General features: G+C 37.8%; 1 protein-coding gene across 9 annotated transcripts in view; it reads left to right on the forward strand.

Moving 5' to 3' along the window:
• Positions 1–21642, forward strand: part of EBF1 (EBF transcription factor 1) — a 273556-nt gene that overhangs the window by 233671 nt on the left and 18243 nt on the right. For all 9 annotated transcript variants that reach the window (XM_035338929.1, XM_035338930.1, XM_035338927.1 and 6 more), the window contains exon 11: positions 6944–7032. In XM_035338929.1, the coding sequence (XP_035194820.1) occupies positions 6944–7032 (89 nt within the window). The remainder of the gene's footprint in view (positions 1–6943; positions 7033–21642) is intronic.

Consider the following 21642-nt stretch of genomic DNA (forward strand, 5'->3'; position numbering starts at 1 on the left):
TACGTACACGTGTTGTCTTTTTGGACATAAGATGGCAATAAGATATGAGAATTACATTTTGAATATTGCTATCTCTTTCTATTTCCAATTAAAAATATGATATCGTGTCACAGTTAGGTTTTTTTAAAAGGGAAATTCAGTGCAGAAGAATATGTTTAAATGAGGGAGTAGTGAGGCCAGAAAAGCAAGGAAATTCTGAGTTAGCCCTGGAAGGGCCTTTCTAGCTCCAACCTTTCTGTGCAGGCTCTCGCTGTCCCACCCACTTCCGTTTTCCATTGCTTGTGGGAATAAACACTCCAGGGAAAGTCAGTGGAAAGGAAACTTTATAAAAAGCAAGCCAAATTCACAACAACAACAACAACAACAAATAGTTCAAATGCTTGAATGTTTTCATTTAATGATCTTTAATTAGCAAAGGAATAGCCTTTGCAAGGAGATTTGCAAAACAGACTTTTTTTATATGTGATGATGGGGTTTTGAAGTGTTTTTTTTTTTTTTTTTTCTTGCTGTCTTGTATAGCAGGCAAAAAGAGACCACTATGCATAGGAGTTGTTGGGCAGGGTTTGCTTACAGCATGCTACATCAAGATGTTGCTTTGTAATATCATCCATTGTTAATACTGCTGTACTGCAGGGCCCTAGCAAGACATTTTGGCACCTAGAGCTTGATACAAATATGGTCTATCCTGTCCTATCCCGGGCAGCTGTCCCTCAGAGTCAAGGATTTATTTCTGTTAGTTAGGAGCTTCTAGCAAAAATCACCCAAAGCCTGGAGGCAGAAACCAGAGGCTGTTAACAAATGTAAACACCCTGGGTCAGGTCCATGGCAGTATCTTGGTTCTACAACAAGAAGGAGCTGCCACTTTCTGTCTCCTTGTAAAGTCCATGCTCAGTAAGAGTGGAGAGTCAGAAGCCAGAGCCATTCAAGAGACTACTCTCGTTTGGTGCCACATGCACCCCACACTGCACAGTGGGGAAATACAGTCAGATCAGAAAGAGAGATGATTCTAGAGGTTGGCATCTGAGTTGCTGGAGGTGAGTCCATGTGTCCTGAAGAAAAGAAGTCCTTAGCTGCCCTTGATTTTATTTAAAACATTAATTCTCTGCCTTCAAATGTTCTTGCCTAATTTAATTACTGGGCACAGACATGTTAAATCTGTTCCTGGCCCTCATTGCCATGAGTCTGCTGCAGCTTTTTTGTATGGAGTTCTTCACAGTCTTTTATGGCTATGAGGTGTTGAGACACGTAACCGTGTCTTGGACACAGAGTCAACTTCTATTTGTGTGTTGGTGAAGATTCTCTCAGCAGACAGGAAAAAACTCAAAACAACTGCGCTGAAGACACCGAAGCCCTGTCTCTTTGACATCATAATTCAGGTCTTGAAACATCCTTCAGTTGTAGGGCCAAATTTAAAGAAAGTGAATGCTTGTGCAGGCAAAGGTAGAGCTTAAAGAATCTTATTCGGTGCCATTGTTTTATCGACAACCTGTGGTGTGATCTGCAGCCACTACAGCACTCCACTTCTGCAGGTTATTCTTGCCTTCTGCAAACTTTCCCCTATGAAGCCTCTGTCTTGCCAAGAAAACCAGCAGCTCTCTGGTGCTCCACAGAAACAAGCAGTGTGGGACATTTAGTTCCCACATGCAACCCTTCCCTGGGAGTTTCACTTAAAACAATCAGGACCAGATTTCTCATCTGGAATAGGGACTGATAGACCTGTGGACCTAAGGCCAATTTGTTTGTAACCTTCAGACTTTTGTGGTATCTTTTCGTTTCTGTTATTTGAGCCCTTAGAGCCCCTTCTCTCTTCTTGCAGCCTTTTCCAGGGGAAAAGCAAATGGGAAGTTCATAGGTCTAAGTGCTACTTTCTCATTGGTTTTGGGTCAAACAGGATGAAAAAGAAACAAGAGCTGAGAAATAAAAGGAATAAATGAAACCATGAATGCATGGGAAACAAATTAACTGGATATGGTTTACGTTCTGAAATATTTCCATAATGCTTCTATGTAGTGTGTGTTTATTTTTCTTTGAATAATAATGTTAAAATGTGTCTAATTCAATTACTCTCTGTATTCACTGAATGAGTTTTCCTCGGTGAAGAGTTCTCCTACACTACCCCAAGCTACGAATTCCATATGATATTTGAACAGGTCCTTTTAATTGCTGATATTAAGTGTCGATCATTCTGCTGTAAGTTGGCAGCATGGCCAGAGAAACAAATTCCTCTCTCAGATACATCAGACAGTCATTCAATTAACGACCAAAGCTTTATTGACACAGTAGGAATTCATTATGTGAAATATTAAAAAAAGAAAAAGAAAAAGAAAAAAAAGCCCTCCACTGACTAGTTAAAAAAAAAAAAAAAAGAGAGAGAGAGAGAGAGAGACTTTTTAAGATGGTGGATTAACTACATGCAGTTATTAAAATTATTTGAGCAGAATTTGAAGTTATAGTTATGGTGGAAAATTTTTCTCAGAGGTATAAGCAGCATTTCTGTTGAAAAATAAGTTGGACTTTGAAAAGATGAATATAATGTACGCATCCTTATTTCCATAGGCATTGTACATTTTCTTGATTAAAAGCCTTAGATTTTGGGAGTTATGGCTTTAGACTTGCTGCATAAAGAGCTTCATGGCTTATTCTGTTAGAGTCTAATTTGAAAGAAAGTTCTTCCTCAAGGGTTTAAGAAGTAATTCATAAAATGGTAAGAATAATAAATATTGTGCCTTAACTCATACACTAGGATAGATAGACAGATTTTGTACACCTGGGTGTAATTTTAGCTAATTCACACAAGAGACAGGCTGAAAGTTTATTGTTTGGAAGGAGAAAAATGGCTTAAATCTTGTATTTGCAAAAATGATTATATTAGCTTAAATGAAAATGCTACTCTATTAATGGCTTCAATAAGCTTTGCATTTGGAAAAGTATTTTAATAAAAAGTTACCTGAAGTTTACTGCAACTTAAAATATGTAAGTGAGGGAAAAGTGCTTACTTTGATTTATATGTCTTTTGGAGGTGTAATTATTGGCTTTTTACTCACCTATGTAAAACAATGTACTTTTGTAAATGGATTTCTGGCCACTTTACTCCTTTTTTTTTCACATAAAAAGTAAGCACTGTCAATCAAAGAATTTTAAGGTTTATTTCCTCTTTAGAAATGATTGATAGCCTTTTAGATTTACAAGTTGACAAGTTAAAGGGTTCTATTGGTATAATTATGTACTAAATTCACAGTCTTTCAATTTAAATGTCCTTTTAAAACCGCAAGATTATCATACCTGTATTTTGAAAAGTGGGCCAGTCAGTTTGGGTTGGTATACAAATTGCTTCCATTAGCCTTGGGACCTATTTGAATTTAATACAGTTTTTTAAAGTTAGTAGTACTTTCAATAGTACTTTTAAAATTTAGGGTAATGGGAATGCATTTTAAGTACAGTATGTGTTAGCTTGTTTTTAATGTATGGATGTCAAGAACATAAACAGCGAGTTTGTATTCCTTATTGATTCTTTTTTTTTTTTTTTTTTCCAATCAAGGAAAATAAAATGTTCTTTGAATTAGAGCACTGGGAAAAGTGTTGTTGTGAATGGACTTCAAAGGCAGAGACCAGCCTTATGCTCCCAGGGGACAGAGACAAAACCGTGCACAAAGCTGGTATCTCACCTTGCGTGTTAGCTGCCGTGAATGGTGGGCTGAGAGCTGGCTTTTCTGCAATGCCAGGAGATTAAAATACAACCTTTTCTTTGGAGTTTTGCCAGCTACTGACACAGGAACTGGTGTGTCTTCCACACTGATTTTGGGGTTAAATATTTAAACAAGGCTATTTCTCTGAGATATGACTAATTGCATTTGACTTGGATTATAAATGAGATTAGGAATGGAGGGTTGATATTGTCTAATCTGTCAGTCTGTGGCTGGATGTTCAGGCAGTAAAGTTTTTGTTTGTTTGTTTGTTTGTTTGTTTTTGAATTTATATCTAAGATTGCAAGGGTTGAATGGATATGGACTAATGAGTGATAATTGACAACTACTGCTCAGGACCCACCCACCCTCGCGAACTGCTGTGTGCAGCCTTTTCCCCACAGCTAAAGTAAAGCTTAAGGTATCTGAGACAGAAAGTTTTCAATATCTCTCAGAGGATGCTTGATGCCTTGTGAGATTGGACCATAAAATTAACATTTTTTTTTGGTCATTTAGTTCAGAAAATACTCACAGGAAATACTCTGTGGATTTCAAATGTGTCGAATGTGTGGGAAGATATGAGAAAATGACTGCTATCTCTGGGGGGATTTCAAAACTGGCCTCCATTTATAATATTGCAGGATTTAGTAACTACTTTCCCAAAGGATGTAAGGGGAAAATGGCCATAAACCAGAATGAATTAAAGAAGAAACACATTTGACAGAAGCATGCTAAAATCTTCTAACGTATTTGCAAAAGAAATGTAAATTAGAACAGTTTTTTTTTTTTTTTTTTTTTAATATCTTGGAGTAGTTATGATAATAAATATAAAGAGCAGCAAAGTAGTTTATTATAAAATTTGAAGAAGGTCTAAACTACATGGGTCAGCAGTAGGAAGCCATGTAAGGAAACTCAAAGGTAATGAAATCAGATGTTTACAAACACACGTACCATGGTATTTTCTGCAAAACTACAAAACAGTGGACAGCATGTGGCCAGGGTGTGAAAGGAAACACATGGAAAAATAAAAGAAAGGACCAACCATTCAAAAAAGGAAAAGGGCACAAGCAGGGGAAAAGCTTTATTCTCACCCCTTCCACATGATGACCTGAACATAAATAAAAGATCAAATTCAGATATTTCTGATAAAGGGAAATGCATTAAAAAAAAAAAAAAATAATAGAAGTCTAGAGGAACACCAGGATCTCTGGGGTATTCAAGAACTTCTGACAATAGCCCAGAAGGTAACATCCTGAAAGATTTCTAATCTGGTGTTACCATAATACTCTAAGAGTCATTTACTTCTGGTATTAGAGAAATGCTGGACTGTGTGCATCTCCAGCCAGCCCCCATCAGCTGTACATTTCTGGATCACTGCTGTTGGGTAGATCTGGATTTCTCTACATCACCTTCCTTCTGTCTCAATTTGCAGTAGCGTTGCTCGCCTGCTCATGGAGTTGGGATGTTCTGACAGTCTAGGAAGACAAAAATCTGACCCTTTGGTTTCCAGTACAACTATCCACTGTAGAAATGTGGTTTGAGAATAATAGTTTAAATGGAACAGTTTCTTTAAAAACTGGACAGTTTTGTGAGATTGTTTATGGAACAGCAATTAATTAAAAACAAGCCAGGGACAGGGTATTACTTTCATGACAACGGTATGGTCTGGCTGACAATCTTTAATGTTAGCAGTATGAAAAAAAAAAAAAAGCACTCTTCACTTAAAAAGTGGAAATATGGACAAATTGTGCCACACTTGATGAGACTGATGGAGCTATGTAACTCACTGAGCCACAAAGAAATGCTTACACAAAGTGAGACTGGGAGGTACACTGATGCTTAATCTTTTCACACAAATGAGATGGCATTATTCAAGCACCATAATAAAGTTCATAACAAAACCATCATAATGCAGGGTGCAAAACGTCTTCATAATTTCATAGGAAGAGCTTTTGCAAAAAAATATTTTGGGATTAATAATGTAAGGCAAAATATGTTTAAGAAAAACTTTAAAGTGAATCTCCAACCCCCTGCCCCCTCGCCCCAGCAACAACAACAATAAACTGTTAGGTTTACTTCCCACCAAAAAAAAGACTAAAAAGATAAAGTTTCATATTGGAAAAAAAAATCTACATTTTTTTTCACTGAATTAAAAAAAAAAAATGCTAACAAATTGCTGTAGAAAGTTTAGTTGTCTCTACTGGCATGGGAGAGTCATGATGTGATGCTGTTTAGAGATGCTTGAGAATGCTTGACTCTTGTTCTAGTTCACCAAAGCACTTAGGAAATTTTAAGCACATGTTGAAGTCTCACTAACATCTGAGTTTTAAAGTGATCATATGACTGGAAATATAGCTAGAAGGTCATTCAGTGCAGTCTCCTGTAATTACAGGCAATCGTATGAAAAATATAATATGCTCAAATTTGCTTTGCTGAAATCAAATGGGTTTAAGTATGTGCTTACAGATAAGCATGTGCTTAAAGGCTTGGCACAGTCAGAGCTGTGATTAATGCAGAGAGGCCAGCTTTCTCATGAATCTTCAAGTGTTTTACCTCCACCATTTCTCTACTCCATTTTACTGGACAAGGACCAGGGAAAGATGAGTCTTTTTAAATTCATTAGGTCTTTTGGAACAGTTTAGCACTGACTGGGTCTGACCTGGGCTGCTGAAATCAGTGGGAATTATGTCATTTACTTCATTTTCATGAGTGAAAAATAAAGCCTCTGCCAAGACAAATGTCTGTAGTTCACAACAAAATTATACATGATCATTGCACATAGAACGTATGAAATGTATCATAGAGTCTGGAACAAGAGAGGCTCCCTAGTAGTTACTTCTTTTGTCTTCCCATCACAAAGGACCTTCCTCATAACATGAAAACAGGAGGGAAAAAAAAAAACAAAAACTATGAAACAGCGGGTGCAAAGCATTTATCAGATGAATTTCATCATGGCTTTCAGAGATCATAATTGCTTTCTATTTTGAAATATTGTGTGTACACAACATCCACAAATTTTCTAGCAACCTTGTCATGGGCACACAAGGGGGAAGGTTTGCACTGCTGTTTGAACCGAAGCCTCAGAACCAACCTCAAACAGTGTTTGAACCAAGACTTCATAGTCTGTGCTGATGTCAGTAAAAGGAGATTTTGCTGTGATCCTTTACTTGGTTTTGCAATGCTTTGCCAATTGTTCCAGTGCAATCGAGCCTGCTTGCTATGCACTTGTCACATCACCTTGTTGTTTGTTGTTGTTTCAGCTCTGAACGAACCCACCATTGACTATGGTTTCCAAAGGTTACAGAAGGTTATCCCCCGGCACCCTGGTGACCCCGAACGCTTGCCAAAGGTCAGCACAAAGTTTATTGTTTTATTAAATATGGCAAAACTGTTTACTGCATGCTTTTGTTTGAAAGTAAGCCTTTTTGATTTTTTTTTCCTGAAAATGCAAGTCTTTCTGTAAATGTAATGGTCCAAGCTTGTTACCCAAACCAGTTAAGCTGAAGGAGAGGCATGGCCAATGAAGCCCAGTCAAGCAACTTTCATTATAGGCTTTATGAGACTTCTCTGACTTTCTGAGTCACTGCTGACTCAAAAATCTCCTGCCTGTCTTAAAATCAAATCTTACTCTGCCTTCTGAAATATCTTATAAAGAGCACATTTTTGGTTGGTATTTTAGAACCTGAGTAGCTTACTCATAGCAGAACGATGCTTCTCAGTTTTGGTATCACAGTAGTACCTGCATAATTTTGAGTTCACCATTGATGAAATCAAGTAATCTGGGTCTTCAGGGAATATGTGTCTAGTGCTGCTGCACCATGTGTTGGTTTAAGATAATAATAGTGTACTGATGTATTTCAGGATCTCTAAAATAATTAGAGCAATGTGTAGCAAAATGATTTGGTGTTCATTCACATCAAAATAAGGGGGAGACTTCTTTGTTGATTTCTTTCAAGTAAAAGCTGAGTAAAAAAAGAATAGTTCGTGTGGCTTCTGGTACTTCTGTCTTATATTGTGAACATGCTGTCTGGGTCTGCACTCACATCCATTCTTGCTACTTTGCCATACTGTGCTTTCACAGCACCTTGCTCAGACAAGTATTTGCGGTGAGTTTTGAGATATGCTGCAGAAATAGAGGGGGTATTTGAAACAGGGTTGCTCTTTGTTCATTGCTCAGACCTGAGACACAGAACAGTGCTTTAGCTGATGTTTCAGGCCAGATCCTTCAAATAATGCACGTCTAGTGTAGCCTGTGTGACTGGATAAATATTATGACCTTTCTTCCATAGCTTTCTGAGCTGTACGTAGGGTTTATTGGGGATTGTTGTGGGCTTTGGTTAATTAACATTTCTGAAGTGTTTCTAAGATGAGAAGAGATCATGAACGCTGTAACTTACTTTATTTCTCGATAGAAATGAAATTCAATATGTGATTTTTAAAAGCACGTTAAGTCTTTTATCTTTGCTTAGGAAGGCTGTAGGCTGTCGTTTGGGGGTTGATGATGTGTTGTCCTTCCCTCTTACCACTAGAGAAACATGCTGTCCTGGAGAGTTACATTTTACATTGGCTCCATTCATCCTCTACAAGCTGTCCCTTTCTCTGACTTTTGGACAGATTTGCAGCAGGACAGCTTTCATAGGTTGTCAGATTTCCCTACAGAGGTGCAACCCTTTCCAAAGAAAGAGAGCATCCTTCTGGAGGGGATCTTTCATCTGTATTGTGCTTCTGTCACTAAACAAGCACACAGAGAGGAATTGTTTCTTAGAAAATTAGAGGTCAGCCTTCATTACGTACCAGCTATCTGCAAGACTAAAAGAAATGCTGCAAATTTCCCTGTACCCAATGTTCCAGGTGACTAGTAAATGCTTGTGGCTTCTGTTTCTAAATGAGAAAATTCAGGTAAAATAAGACTGAGCAATTCCAGATTGGGTTATGCATGTGGATGCTGAAATGCAGCACTGATTTCCACAGGTATTCGTATCCCTTTCAGATGTCCATGGCACTGAGGGGGTCGCCCAGCAATGCTATTTTTATATATATATATTTTTTTTTTCTGTTGTGGGAAAGTAGCCATGAGGCTCTACGTCCTCCTTTTTCCCATTTAGACTGAGACTGTTCCCTCACTAATAATCACACATTTCTGCTATCTAGTGTCATAAAACATAAAAACAGGCAGAAGAAAGCTTCATCTAGCTCCATATCCTGACTCCAATATTCAGCAGGTATTACGGATAGCGTATGAGAAAGAAGGTTAATACTGAGTCATCTGTCCCCTCACATACCCTTTTGGCTTAATGTATTTGTTCTGAGTACTTTTTCAAGATAGATTTTCAAGTCTTTAAATCAAGAGAAATTGTATTTATAGAGGCAGAAGTGCAACTGATGGCCTGAAAGAAAAAGTTACTGCTTAAAGAACTGAACAAACTTAGGGCAGAAACTAGTATTTCTTTGCAAGGTTAGAGGGATGAAGAGGACCTTTTTTTTTTTTTTCTTCTTCTTCTTTTTCTTTTTTTTTTTTTTTCTTTTTCTCTTTTTTGTCTTTGGATAATTCCTTGTGTGCAAGCTTGAAGGTTGGACCTCAAGTTCAAGACTCATTAATATGCCACACACAGAGGCTGGATGCAGCAGGGGTTGGCACATGTCGACTTCTGCATTTGAGGCACTGATGGTTCAATTCCCAGCATCGCTTGCTGGCTCCAGAATCATAATCAAGGACGCAGCGAGTCTCTGTGCTGGGTGAGCACTGCACAGCGCTCTTCCCCATGTCATTAAACCAGGAAGGGCTTTGGCAGTATTCCACTATAGACAATTCTCAGTGGCTACTTAGAAAAGAGTTGGAAGCCATATGGCTTCCACAGTGGAACCACGGGCAGAGAGGGCAAATGTATGAGAAAGACAGAGTAAGACAGCAGAGAGGAGAGCTCAGAGCTTTAAATATCCTTTCTTCCATTCTTCCCATTGTCCTGCCAGTGCATATCATTGCCTTCTGCTCACTGAAAACCCTGTACTTTATTTGTTAAATAAGTAAAACAAAACACATTTCTATAATTGCTGCTAGGGTTTGTGTCTCTTATTCCATTGAAACATTTCTGCTGAGTTAGAGATCTTTTAAGAAACGGAACTGGATACGCTGTTTGTCCCAAAGGGCATGCAGTACTTCCCAACAAGACCAACAGGAGGATTCTGCTGGGTGAGTTATCCCGAAGTCAAGGAGGATTGTTGAGGCCACCAGCTGCATGTTAGCACATGCTCTACTACAGAGCTTGGGAGCTAAAAGCCATATTTGTTTCAACAAGCATTTCTAAAACCATTGAGGCATTGAACTTCAGAAGTTTGATCTCCGCTAGTTTAGAAACGCTATTTTCATAACCACTCAGTATCCATGCTTGGAATGAGCTTTTTGAAATGTTCTATCTGCTGCAAGTAGGCAAAGAAAAAAGCCAGATTTTTTATTTTTTTATTTTTTTTCTTCTCTCCCAGTGGCCAAATTTGGCTTCAGTGAGTGGCCAAATTCCTTTGGAGAATGCCCTCACATAGAGAGATGACAATTGAAACGTAGAGATGTGTTTAAAGTAGAAGTGTAATACATAGTTTCTGAAAAAGGAGTGGGAGCTGATGTTGGCAGCTCAGCTATGTTGCTAGCTACGGGCCATAGTCACATTCCCTTTGAGTGCAGAGGAGGAAAAGCAACCAGTTTAGGGTTGTCACTAGCAGATGTGCCTGTCTGTACACACACACATGCACAGACACATGCACCAAGAGGAGAAACAAGCAGTACAGGGGTGGTGGGATTAGCACCCAAAGCTTGGAGTGAGATCAAGTACCAGGAGTGTGCTGGGTAGTATAGTCTTTCCTTTCTAATACAGACAGGAGGCAGATCAGAGGAAACAAGAGATCTCTTGGGAGAAGTGAAAAGAAAAACCATGATGCTAATGTTAAGAAATTGTATCGTTGTCCTGGAGGAGCAGTCTGCAGAAAGCCTGCCTGTGGAGCTGGGGAGAAAGTCTGCACGTGCGTGTGCATTCTCCCTGTCTCCCGCTTTTGCATATGTGCACACAAATACACAGGCGTTGTTGGTTCCTGTGTACATAACTGCAGTGGAAATCACTGAAGAGTTCAGATCACAACAACATGTTGAATCTATTGAGGTTCATTTATGTAACCATTCTACAATCCTTAAAATAAATCCCTGGCAGATACATTGAGATTCTGTAATTTTGTTAGAACTCCACAGCTATAGCTGTAAAACAGCTTCAACTGTGAGCTAGATTTGAAACACATCCATTCTAAATGATTTAATAACAACGATTCCTCTTTACATGCAATTTCCTAGAATTTATTTGCCATTTTCACCACTCTTACAACTCATCACTTTTATTTAAATTAAGCGCGTGATTGTTCCCTCTGTGATTGAGAAGCAAGTCAGAGCATCGACCCCCTCCGTGATCTGACGTCCTCTCCCTCCCAGTCTGCTGCTTAAATGCGCTCTCTGAGAGACCCCTCATCCTTCCTGAAAGGGACCTTTAGTTCTCGTTTCCCTTCATGTAGATGAAAGTGGAGCCTCTCTCTCCAGCACACAGGGGCCTCCCCGCTGAGCAGAGAGCACACGTAACCAGGCTCCGCCTTCCCTTCAGCTCCTTTCCTCTGGTCAGTCATTAGACCCCAAGACATACCCCTCCTCCTCATTAGGACACTAATAGAAGACAGGTGGTTATTAGGAACCAGTGACTGCGAGACACAGTTGTCTTTTCCCCTATGAAATCCCAGAGATTTGCCCTTTATCCATTGCGACATGAGAATTGTTTATATTACAAACAGAGGTTGTCTCTGAACGTGGGTGGGTTGGCCTAGGCTTGTTGGCTGAGGTTAAAATAGCAATGAAGACAAAGCAACTCAGGTTTGCTGCTTCATACAGACCTGGTGGAAATTCCTGAATGGATCTCCTTCTGCTCACCCAAGATACTGTGTTTTCATGCTATTTTAACCTAAGTTAGTCATATGTATATGTTTTCCACCCAGTGTAATAAGGGGGTTCGTAGAAAACTTGTATAATGAGTATGGGCAAGAAGAGGAGGCATGCTAAGAGGAGCTGATGGAGTTCATCTGTATAGCAAGGAAAGCATGAGATGTGCTTGGTGGTTTCTATGCCATACTGTAAAATTTTTAGGAATGTGAGACAAGAGTTAAGGTTGACACTAGATCCTTCACAGTTGGATATATCTATTTTTTTCATTTCTTAACAATCTGGGCATTTAGTTGTTTGAGGGGCTTGTTTGGTTTTGATTTTCTATTTATTCTATTGAAAATATTCAGTTTTCAAAGTTCGGGTTTTGAGTTTCAAAGCTATTGAGAAATAGATGACCAAAACGCCTGCTGATACAATGGAAGTATGCTCCTTATGGGGTGCTGCATGTCAGAGGTGAAGGGGCATCTTTGGGAATACACAAAGAGTCCGAAATGGGAGAGAGCTGAGAGACAGCCACATTGCTCACTGAAGGGCAAAGCCTCATACAAGTGGCTGGCAAGGAGCCCGTTCCTTTCTGAAGGTCAACAGCGTGCATGCACATTTCAGTGAGTTTTCTTTATAAGTGGGTCAGCATTTACTCAGCAAATGATTAGAGCAGATGGTGTAATTTAGAATCTATGACAAAACTTTTAATAGATCAGGGCTAACACGATGACAAGGAGCTCTGTGCCATTCTCCTTTCCTTATTCCTGCTTTGCCTTGGGGTAAAATCATGCCTGGGGTTGGATTTTCTAGACTGCTCATTCCATCTGAGCAACTCAGACCACTTGTTTGAGCATCCTGTAAGACTGATCCTCATCTTTGTCTAGTCCTGTATCCTTTATTGTTATTATTTTAAAATGCAACAATGAACTGATGGTGGCAGGAAGGCATCAAACAGGTAAACATGGTCTCTTCAAGGAACAGAGCTTTGAAGGAACAAACCACAGTTTGAAGAAAGTAACAAAGGCTGCATTTGTGTATTTTGCTCTGTGGAGCTGAAAATATCTAGTAAATTGATCCCGTGGGAGTAATAAATACACATTACTTTATCTTGTACTTCATGTCCTATACCCCTGAGCCTTGATAGAACAACACCACTTAATAGACTTAAAAAAAGAGTAATTACAGTCATTGGTTGTGTGATATTTCAGCCCTTCCAGCCCTGCCTGACCTTCTAATTTAGCTCACCGTGTCTAACTAATGCATTTATATTCATCTTTTATGAAGCATGTGTAGTACAAAATTGACTTTGCAGCCTTTAGCAAGCTGTCTTACCAGGTTTAGGATCTGGTTAGTACAGTGTAGGGTATAGCATATGTACATTTACAGCAGAATCTAGCGTGCATATGGTTCTGATCAACTATTACTTGTTATTCTTTTGGAAATAAAAAATATTTATTCCACTTCATCCCTCCCCTCCCCTTTTTAAAGCTTTTATTCATTGCGGCATTATTTACAGCTAAACATGCAGGCAGAAAGATGCAAGCATTTTTAAAATGATTACCACTAATGTTTCTACTTGTCAGAAGTGCTTAAATTTTCCTGCACTTTGTCTTAAAACTTAGCACTTTTACCTTTTAAGAATTACAAATTTATAAGATCTTACTAGGCTGATTTACAAACACAGCTGACAGTTTATGATGAATGATGTTGCAAAATGTACAATATGTTTCTCTGTCATTTCTATGCATGTATATATTAAGAGGAAGATTAAGAAGAGAGAGAACCCCCCTCTGAAAGAAACCCGTGAGTTAGAGAGCACATAGAAATCTCTCTCCTGTGTTTCCTCATAACTTCCTGCTCACTTCACTCATCCAGTAGAGCACAATTGTTCTCTGTGCATTTTCTTCCACCATATGGTATCCTCATTACCATACACTAAGGGTCCATATGGGGAACTTGTGAAGTGAACTGTATTCATTTTAACTGCCAGATGAGCAGCCTTTTGCTTTGCAAGCTTAGCTTAAGTCATCTGCTGTCTTTATGTTGTTATGGCAACACAGCACCAATAAAAAATTCTAATCTACTGTAAGTGTCTGGGATCACAGTATTTTAAATGCTTGCCGTAACTGTCCTCTAAGTGAAGATGCTTGTTGGTTTTGTATGACAAAGGGTTATTGTCTGCTCCAGCAGGTGGCAGTAAAGAAATTGTTTCTTTTTTTTTTTTTTTTTTTTCTTTTTTACCTTTTATATATATAACATATATATGTATATATATATATATTCTTTTTTCTCCCTCCTCTCCCCTCTATGTCAAAAAGTCATAGATTGCACATCATGGTCAGTCATCTGCATTTTGTAGGATTTCTGCTGCTGCAGACAGAATTGCAAGTGATGCTTTTAAGTTGCTACTCAAATACTAAAGATAGTGAAGTATGCAACTGTAGTGGCAGCTCATGTGCTTTACTGGCAGAGAGACTCAGGCTCGTGTACCACTTCACCGGAATTCTGAAGCCTTCATGTCCATGCAGCTATTTCTTTTTTGGAGTTGTTTAGTTACATTTCCAAACTCCTGATTCAAACACAAAGCTAATTAAGAATATCTTATGGTAATGGAAGTAGGCAGCAGCATCCTTAAATATAAATCATTTTCACTTCCGCAGGCCACATGATACGTTGCATCTCTGTCTCTCTGTCTGTATTGAAAGTGAATGTTTGTAGTCTCAGTTCATCAGTTCACATTAGCCTCATGCTGAATATTTAAACACAGAACAATTTGAACACACCATGAAGAGAGACAGTGACTGCACTTTCACTTGGAACAGCAAGGGCTCATCTAATAATAATTTAGTAAATCAGCCATTTAGTGGCTCAGTTGTACACTGCATTGTGCCAAATAATATTCAGTTCAACTGTATGCTGGTAAAATTGAAATTCAGACTCCAGTCACGTGGCACTCTTTTGCTCAATGGAGAGATGAAATGGAAAGTCACCCTCCCAATAAACTGAATGTAGTGATTTATCAAAAATATAGCAGAGTGACAATATAAACAGGATTTGGTTCTATGTGGTACTATCTATTCTAACTAGGCTTTCTATTAGCTTGGTTTCTACTACACAGATTATGTGATAATTCAGGAATTGCATTTACATCTTCAATTTATTGTATCTGTGAAGAAAGAGCAGATACGCAGAGTTATTGCACAGTTGCTGTCCTTTAAGGCCCAGTCCTGTGGGAAGTGTAGTGAGACCTTTATTGCTGTATTTCCAGCGCTGGCTCTCGAGGAACACCATGCCCTTAGGAGTAATGGGGAAACACAGCTGCTGCCTTTCCTCCTCATGAGGTGCCATGGGTGTTAGTTCATAGCACGAAAGCAATATCAGATTAATTTCTTTTCCCTGTTTAAGGCAATCACGATTTGTAGGGAGTGGTAATCTCATACTAGACTAACTGATATAACTGGGAAAAAACAAAACAAACAAACAAACAAAAACAGGCTCTTGGGTGCACGTGCCTTGCTTCCTGCATGCTGGCTGTACGTTTTCTCACCTGTATCAGTGGGTCCAATAAAAGATACTACCTCACCCTACAAAACTTGCCTCGGTTGTAACCACAGACCATTGTGACTTCAGCCAAACAGCTACCTGGTTAGGCTGTCTCTGATGAAGATGGGGGAGAGAGAATATTTTCCTAGAAAGTACGTTGTGAAGTTTAATTGGTTCCCATTGAAGTGGTGCTTTGAGATCTTTGAATGCAGGGCATTGCAGAAGTGTGAAGTAATGTCTATAATCTCACCTACTGCCATTTCTAGCCTGGTTTTAGGTGTTAGGCAGTGGTTTACGTGGTGATGTAAAATGTGATTGCAGTGTATTTCTCACAACACAGTCCAATTGAGGAGCAGAAAAAGCATCCTCCTTACCATCATGATGCCATTTAGCAGAGTGCTGGAAGCAATAGGATGCTTGTTGTCGTAATTCTTCTAAGAAATAGAGAGTTTCACAATCTATACTTAACTGCTGACACTTGAAAACTCAAACATTTTGGTAAAATGAATCAAGCAGTAATGTTTCTTTTATGCGATCTCCTCACGGGAAGGGAAGGTTTGGCACCATTTGGAGATCAGGCTCAGTGATCCATCATAGCAAAGTCAGCTGTCCTGGCGCGTCTCATAGGTCACTCGATCGAACCGGTGGCTCTTACAACTATATTATTGCTTATGGAACAGTAATTGAGGCTCCATGGTTAAAAATTACCTGGTCTAATAGGCAGTGAACAATTTGCACTCAATACAATTATAAGCCAAATCATTCATTTCATAACACTTGGACTAATTTATTTGTTGACCTTTTAATATCCATAGCTCTTCAGTAGTATTAACTGCAACTCAGACAAAATCTCTTGTTCATTTTACTTTCATTGATTTTTTTTTTTTCCATTGAGGCAATAACCGTTGTTTGAGTACAACCTTTTCTTTCTGTTGTAAAAGTCAATCATGTAACTTATGTTGATATAACTCAACTGGACTGAAATGTCCTCTAAGTACAATAGCATACAATCTCATGCTACTTGTATAAACACGGATATGCATTTTAGTTTTGTTTTAAGGAATGTTTTGGAATCTATTTCTGACTATAGATGACACTTGATATGCTTGCTGGGAAGAAATGAAAACAAAAAAGTATGTTTTAAAGCAGCGCTACATATATATTGCACATTTTTTGTTCATATATGGGAGATCTAAGATACAGAAATTTTAGAATTTGTCTCAGTTATTTTAGTTCTGTATGATGAGTTCTTTAGGATGAGTATTTGCTAATTCTATAGTTGTAATTTCATCTGGACAGAGTATCTTGTCCCTGGAAATCCTAGCATTTTACAGAATAGAGATGCTTAATTTTTTTCAGTGTGAGCTTTTGACAAATAAAATGTGTGCAAGAGTATTATTTTATAAACAGGAAAGAAATTTTACAAATGTTTTGGTAATCTGAATTTTCTTTCAGTTTTACAGCTTAAAACTAAGAGTTTCTGATGATCAAAAAAGTTACTGAAAAATTAATGTGTTTTGAAAAATCAATGGTGAATTTTGAAGCAATTCCATAAAATATGTGGGTGAAGTGGAAACAGTAATCATTTCACTCACCACTAAAAAGGAGCCCTAGATAGTGTAAAATGGTGTACCAGCTTTTATATCATGGAAGGATGCAGGAAAGGATATTCTTACCACTGTGAAATGTCAGATAAATTTAATTTTTTTACGCATACTCTTATTCAACATTTATACTCGCTTTGGATAATTTTAGTTGACTTTTTAAGGACAAATATTTTTAAAAAATAATATCAGGAGAAAAATACCTTTTATTTCTGATGAAAAAAAAGTTGAATGCTTTTTAGCATATATGCTAGGAGGAACTTCAATGAAGTAGTCTCTCTGAGCCAAAGCCTCTCTGTATAATAAAATACTGTAAGTCTTTTGAACACATAGTTATAAAATATAATTGTTACATATTTGGCATTTTATGCTTCCCTAGAAATTACCCCTTGGTATCTACACCTAATCTATGCTCTGTCTTTTCATTTCAATTGGGTCTGAAGTGGTCCTTCGTTGTAATGAGAATGCCCCTTTCAAGAGACTTCTTTTAATTATACCGATGATAAAATGTAAGTGAAAGTAGTCATTTGTAGAGGTTATGACTGAGCAGTGTTTTAACTGTAATACTAAAATCTACCTACGTTATTCCAGTCTCTATTTCAACATTTTTATGCACTCTCTCTCCACAGAACATAGTGGAATATCATTGTAGGTCAGAATTTCAGTGTGTCTTATTTTTCAGTTTTTTTTTTTTTTTTTTTTTTTTTTTCCTGCTATTAAAAGTAACCTGAACTCTCAATTTCTAGCTGCTATCACTTCCTACCTGAAGCACACAATCGAGAAATTTCTTCATTATTTGACAGAGTGACAGTTTCACAATCTTAAAAATATTCTGTCATTTTTTTCAGTCTTCATTAAAACAAAATGCAGAGGGATTGTTTAATTAATTTCATATAAGTGAGCATGTGCTTTTTACAGAAAATACATAGTTTGGTGTACTTATGACAGTATTTATATGGGTAAAAGCACTAATAAAGAACAATTCTGAAAACGAAACAGACAAAACACATATATACAAGTTACACTTTAATTGCTAGATAGCTCTGCTGATTGAATTCAGATGACATTCTTGCCTTGCAATACCAAACATAATTATATAACTTTATAGATTTAAATGCAGTCAAGTGAATTATGCCACCCAATACATTCCAGATTTGACCTAATGGGAGAACAATTTAAAAGGGGTACAACTTGACCTGTCTTTGGAAATTCTTTGTGCATACAAATGATAGGAAAAAGATATCAGCCTATTTGCTAAGTAAAATGTTTTTCACTGTTACAAATACATAATTGGATATCTACATTGTACCGCATACAAAATTACAAGGCATGCTTAATCTTTTTTAATCCCCAGTATTCTCAGGATTTTTTTTTAATTGGCACAAGAATATAATCTGCAGAATAAAGCTTCTAAAACAGCCTATGCAGGATCTTTAAACGACAGTTTCAGAATTTAGTGTCTCTGTTCATTTTACCAAATTCTTTTTAAGTTTGCTTAAGTCCAGACCTTTCAAATAATTTAAAACATTCTTCTTCTTCCATAAGGGGACTTTGACAACTTTCCAAAAATATATGGGTATAAAATGGTCAGGAGAAGACTGTGAGTAATAACTCTTTTTTTTTTTTTTTTTTTTTTTTTTTTTTCCTTGCAACTCTCATCTGCAGCTGTTTTCAAGAAACAGGAATGTTAATACTATGGAGAGAAGAGGAAGAACTATCACAAAATCTTATATATTCAAAAATAAAGACAAAAACCCCTAAAAGCTCATGAAACTCAATAATGAACACCTGCTTCAAAGTACTGTAGGTGCTGGTAGAAATGGCTTGGGGTAAATTTTCAAAAATAAGTGCTTGAGGTTCCTGTCTGAGATTGTTCTGTGCACGTTTCTTTGTATGTTTTGCCCAGGGACTGCAGGTGGATGTGGCATGTAAGAAGAAATTAGTGTGTGAAATATGCTTTTAGGTCACTGGGGCCAACCCTTGAATCAGATGGAATAAAAGAATCTAGTGTTCTCTATTGTTTGTTCATATGTTCATGGGTAAATCGGGAAACCTTTTTGTAACCTAGACGGATGGGAATAGTATGAGTCACTGTAAACTGGTAGGATGGAGGAAGTTCTGTAAAGAAAGGTGGTGAAGAGTGTTAGCCACTGATTTGTACTTATGTGGACTTATCCATTCACTATCTAGTTCATAGGTAATTTATTTTGTCTTCTAGTGATTCACTGGATCTGACAAACTGATCATAATTTGAAAGAGGGGATTGCATAACTAAGGAAAAGCATGTGCAGAAAAACTGGTCTTTGCATTGCTGGGATAAATGCTGCAACCTCTTGTACAGCATGAAAATGTGTTTCCTTTCATGCTCTTGCTATGTTTCATACTGAGGGGATCTGTCCTTAGATCCTCACAGTGTGAGCTTGCAAGATAACCCGTGGGAAATGCTATAAAAGATGCCAGAGAGTTACCATTTACTCAATTTCTTAATGAGAGTGTTAGTGAATCCCAAACATGACTGACAGCTACCAGACACCAGTTGATGTGCTATAGGATGTAAATAGATATGAGAATAGAATGTAGTAATTTCTACCAATTTTGTGTTGTGGGCACAGCCTCATGGGTTAAAAATTGACAACTCTGAATAGTTCCGTCTCTAAATGCTATAAATGCCTTTTTCTGGTGAATGTTATCTGGGGAAATCCATACTGTAAACATATTTAGGAGAATCAGAAGTTCTGCAGCCATCTGAGGGATATAGTTGAGAGTCTTTATCAATCACCAATTCATAATTCAATCACCATTGGCTAAAGTCCCTAAAAGAGGGACACTTTTATAAACACTGGCAGAGTGATTTTAGTTCTGCTTATCAGCTTTCACACATCCACTCTTCTCTCTTTGACTTAGGGACCTAACATTAGCAGAGAACTCCAGAGCTTTCAGCAACAGAACTGTCCAAATTACTTGCCAGATGCTTCAGTTGATGATAATACGGTGGGAGCATCCAGACTCTCAAATGTCAGTTTATTCAAAGGGTTATTCCAGTGCAACTATATTAATGCCAGTTTATTGCACGTTACTGTGTATCTAGATGAGGTACACATCTGTGCCAGCTACTAATTCGGTTGCCATTGTTACATACCCATCATTTATGGAAATGAAGACCAGCAGCATGAGTGGTATGGATTAAAAAAGGAGGCTGATACTTTTTTGTGTGTGTCTAAGTACATCAAATTAACAGGAGGATAATAGGGGTAAGATGGGAGACTTGCAAGGACAGACTTAGAGATGATCATCATCATTTTGTTCCTTCTTTTGTCATCAGTATTTCCAATGGAGATTTTTTGAGTAGGGTGTGTTTTCCTTATTGCTATGCATTTATCACCTTTGTGGTTAAGAGGTGTTTTAATCATTGATTCTCAACATTTATGGCTAGATGGCTGCTCACATTTGCACATCAGTGTTTGTTCTTCCTGCTGCCTCATATAGGCTTTCTATATTTTATTTATAAGGTTGGCTCATTGTGGAGCAGGTGGTAAGGTCATGCATGACTGTTTTTAGTGCTGTAGAGTTAGGCTGTGATTTTCAGTCTGGGTGGAGGCTGATGAGACTACAATGGCTGGGAAAAGCTAAGGTTCTAGCTCCCACTGTAGACTTATTTTCTGGAAATTGCCATTGAAATTCAGTAACAGGACTGGTTCAGTGCACTTCCATCCTATAGGCAGCGGTAAGCAGAAGCTTTCTTATCCCTCAAGTGAACTATGTTGTCTTTCCCTCTCATTTTGCTTCCTGTCGTGATATAGTGTTTACTTTTTCGGTATGATTCAATTATAATATATAGAAACGACTCAGTTGTTTGTTTGGTAGAGAAGTTTTCATCTTTATTTGAGTACAAAAATCTTTTTAGTGAAATGGCCCTGCTATTTTATACTCCCCATGAAGCTGGCTTAGTTTGCTCAGTTTTACAGTAAATGGAGGATCTCTACATTTAGAATGCCTTTTATGAGTCTTTTATAAAATATAATTGCTGAAAATGATACAATAATGCAATGCTCCCGGTAGATATGGAAAGATGGGAGGTGCTGGGCAGGCTGAAACTCTTGTATACCAAATTAGGTGACTGGCATTTTAGATCTGTGGCATCCTTAAATGGTTCTCTACCTAAATGCTATCTTTGCCATTAGAATTAAAAAGATGTGTTCACAACTTTATCTTTATTGTTTTACTATTATTTTTGTATAGTGCATGTACAAATTCTAAGTTTAAAACTTAGTTTTAGTACATATCCTATATTAGTATATCGAAAATTTCACCCGTTGAAAAACAAAGGAAAATTTTGAGCACAAAATATTTTAATTTTTACTTGATCTTTCAGAATGTGACCTTTGCAAGGTGAAGAAAGGAACTGGAGTCTGCTGTTCAGTATTTTGACTCTGTAGAAGAGGTTTTTTCTTGCAAGTAGCCATGAGAGTAGGAAGTTAGAAGGCAGAGCCAGGAGGTCAGACATAAGAGTCAAGGAAGTATGAATGACATCATCATCCCTAAGTACCCTCTCAGAAGATGAATGAGCTCTCTCTTGTATTACAATGCTAAAGAGCATTAGAAGGTGATATGATATCTAGACAACACATAAGATAAATGCCTCACAGTCCGCTAGAACTGCTTCCCCCCCACGCCCTCCACAAGTACATAAATCCTTTGGTGGTCTCAATAATACAATATGTGGCTGATGAGTATTATGTATTGTGGCCAGCTTTTTCATGACCAAATTCATTTAGATTTAACAAGTACCTTGAACACTGTCTAATTTAGTTACCAAAGCTTGAATAACTCACTATAATTCTAGATACCCTTTTGCTGACTA

Source organism: Oxyura jamaicensis, chromosome 13 (assembly GCF_011077185.1).
Source record: "Oxyura jamaicensis isolate SHBP4307 breed ruddy duck chromosome 13, BPBGC_Ojam_1.0, whole genome shotgun sequence".
In the NCBI taxonomy this organism is placed as follows: Eukaryota; Metazoa; Chordata; class Aves; order Anseriformes; family Anatidae; genus Oxyura; species Oxyura jamaicensis.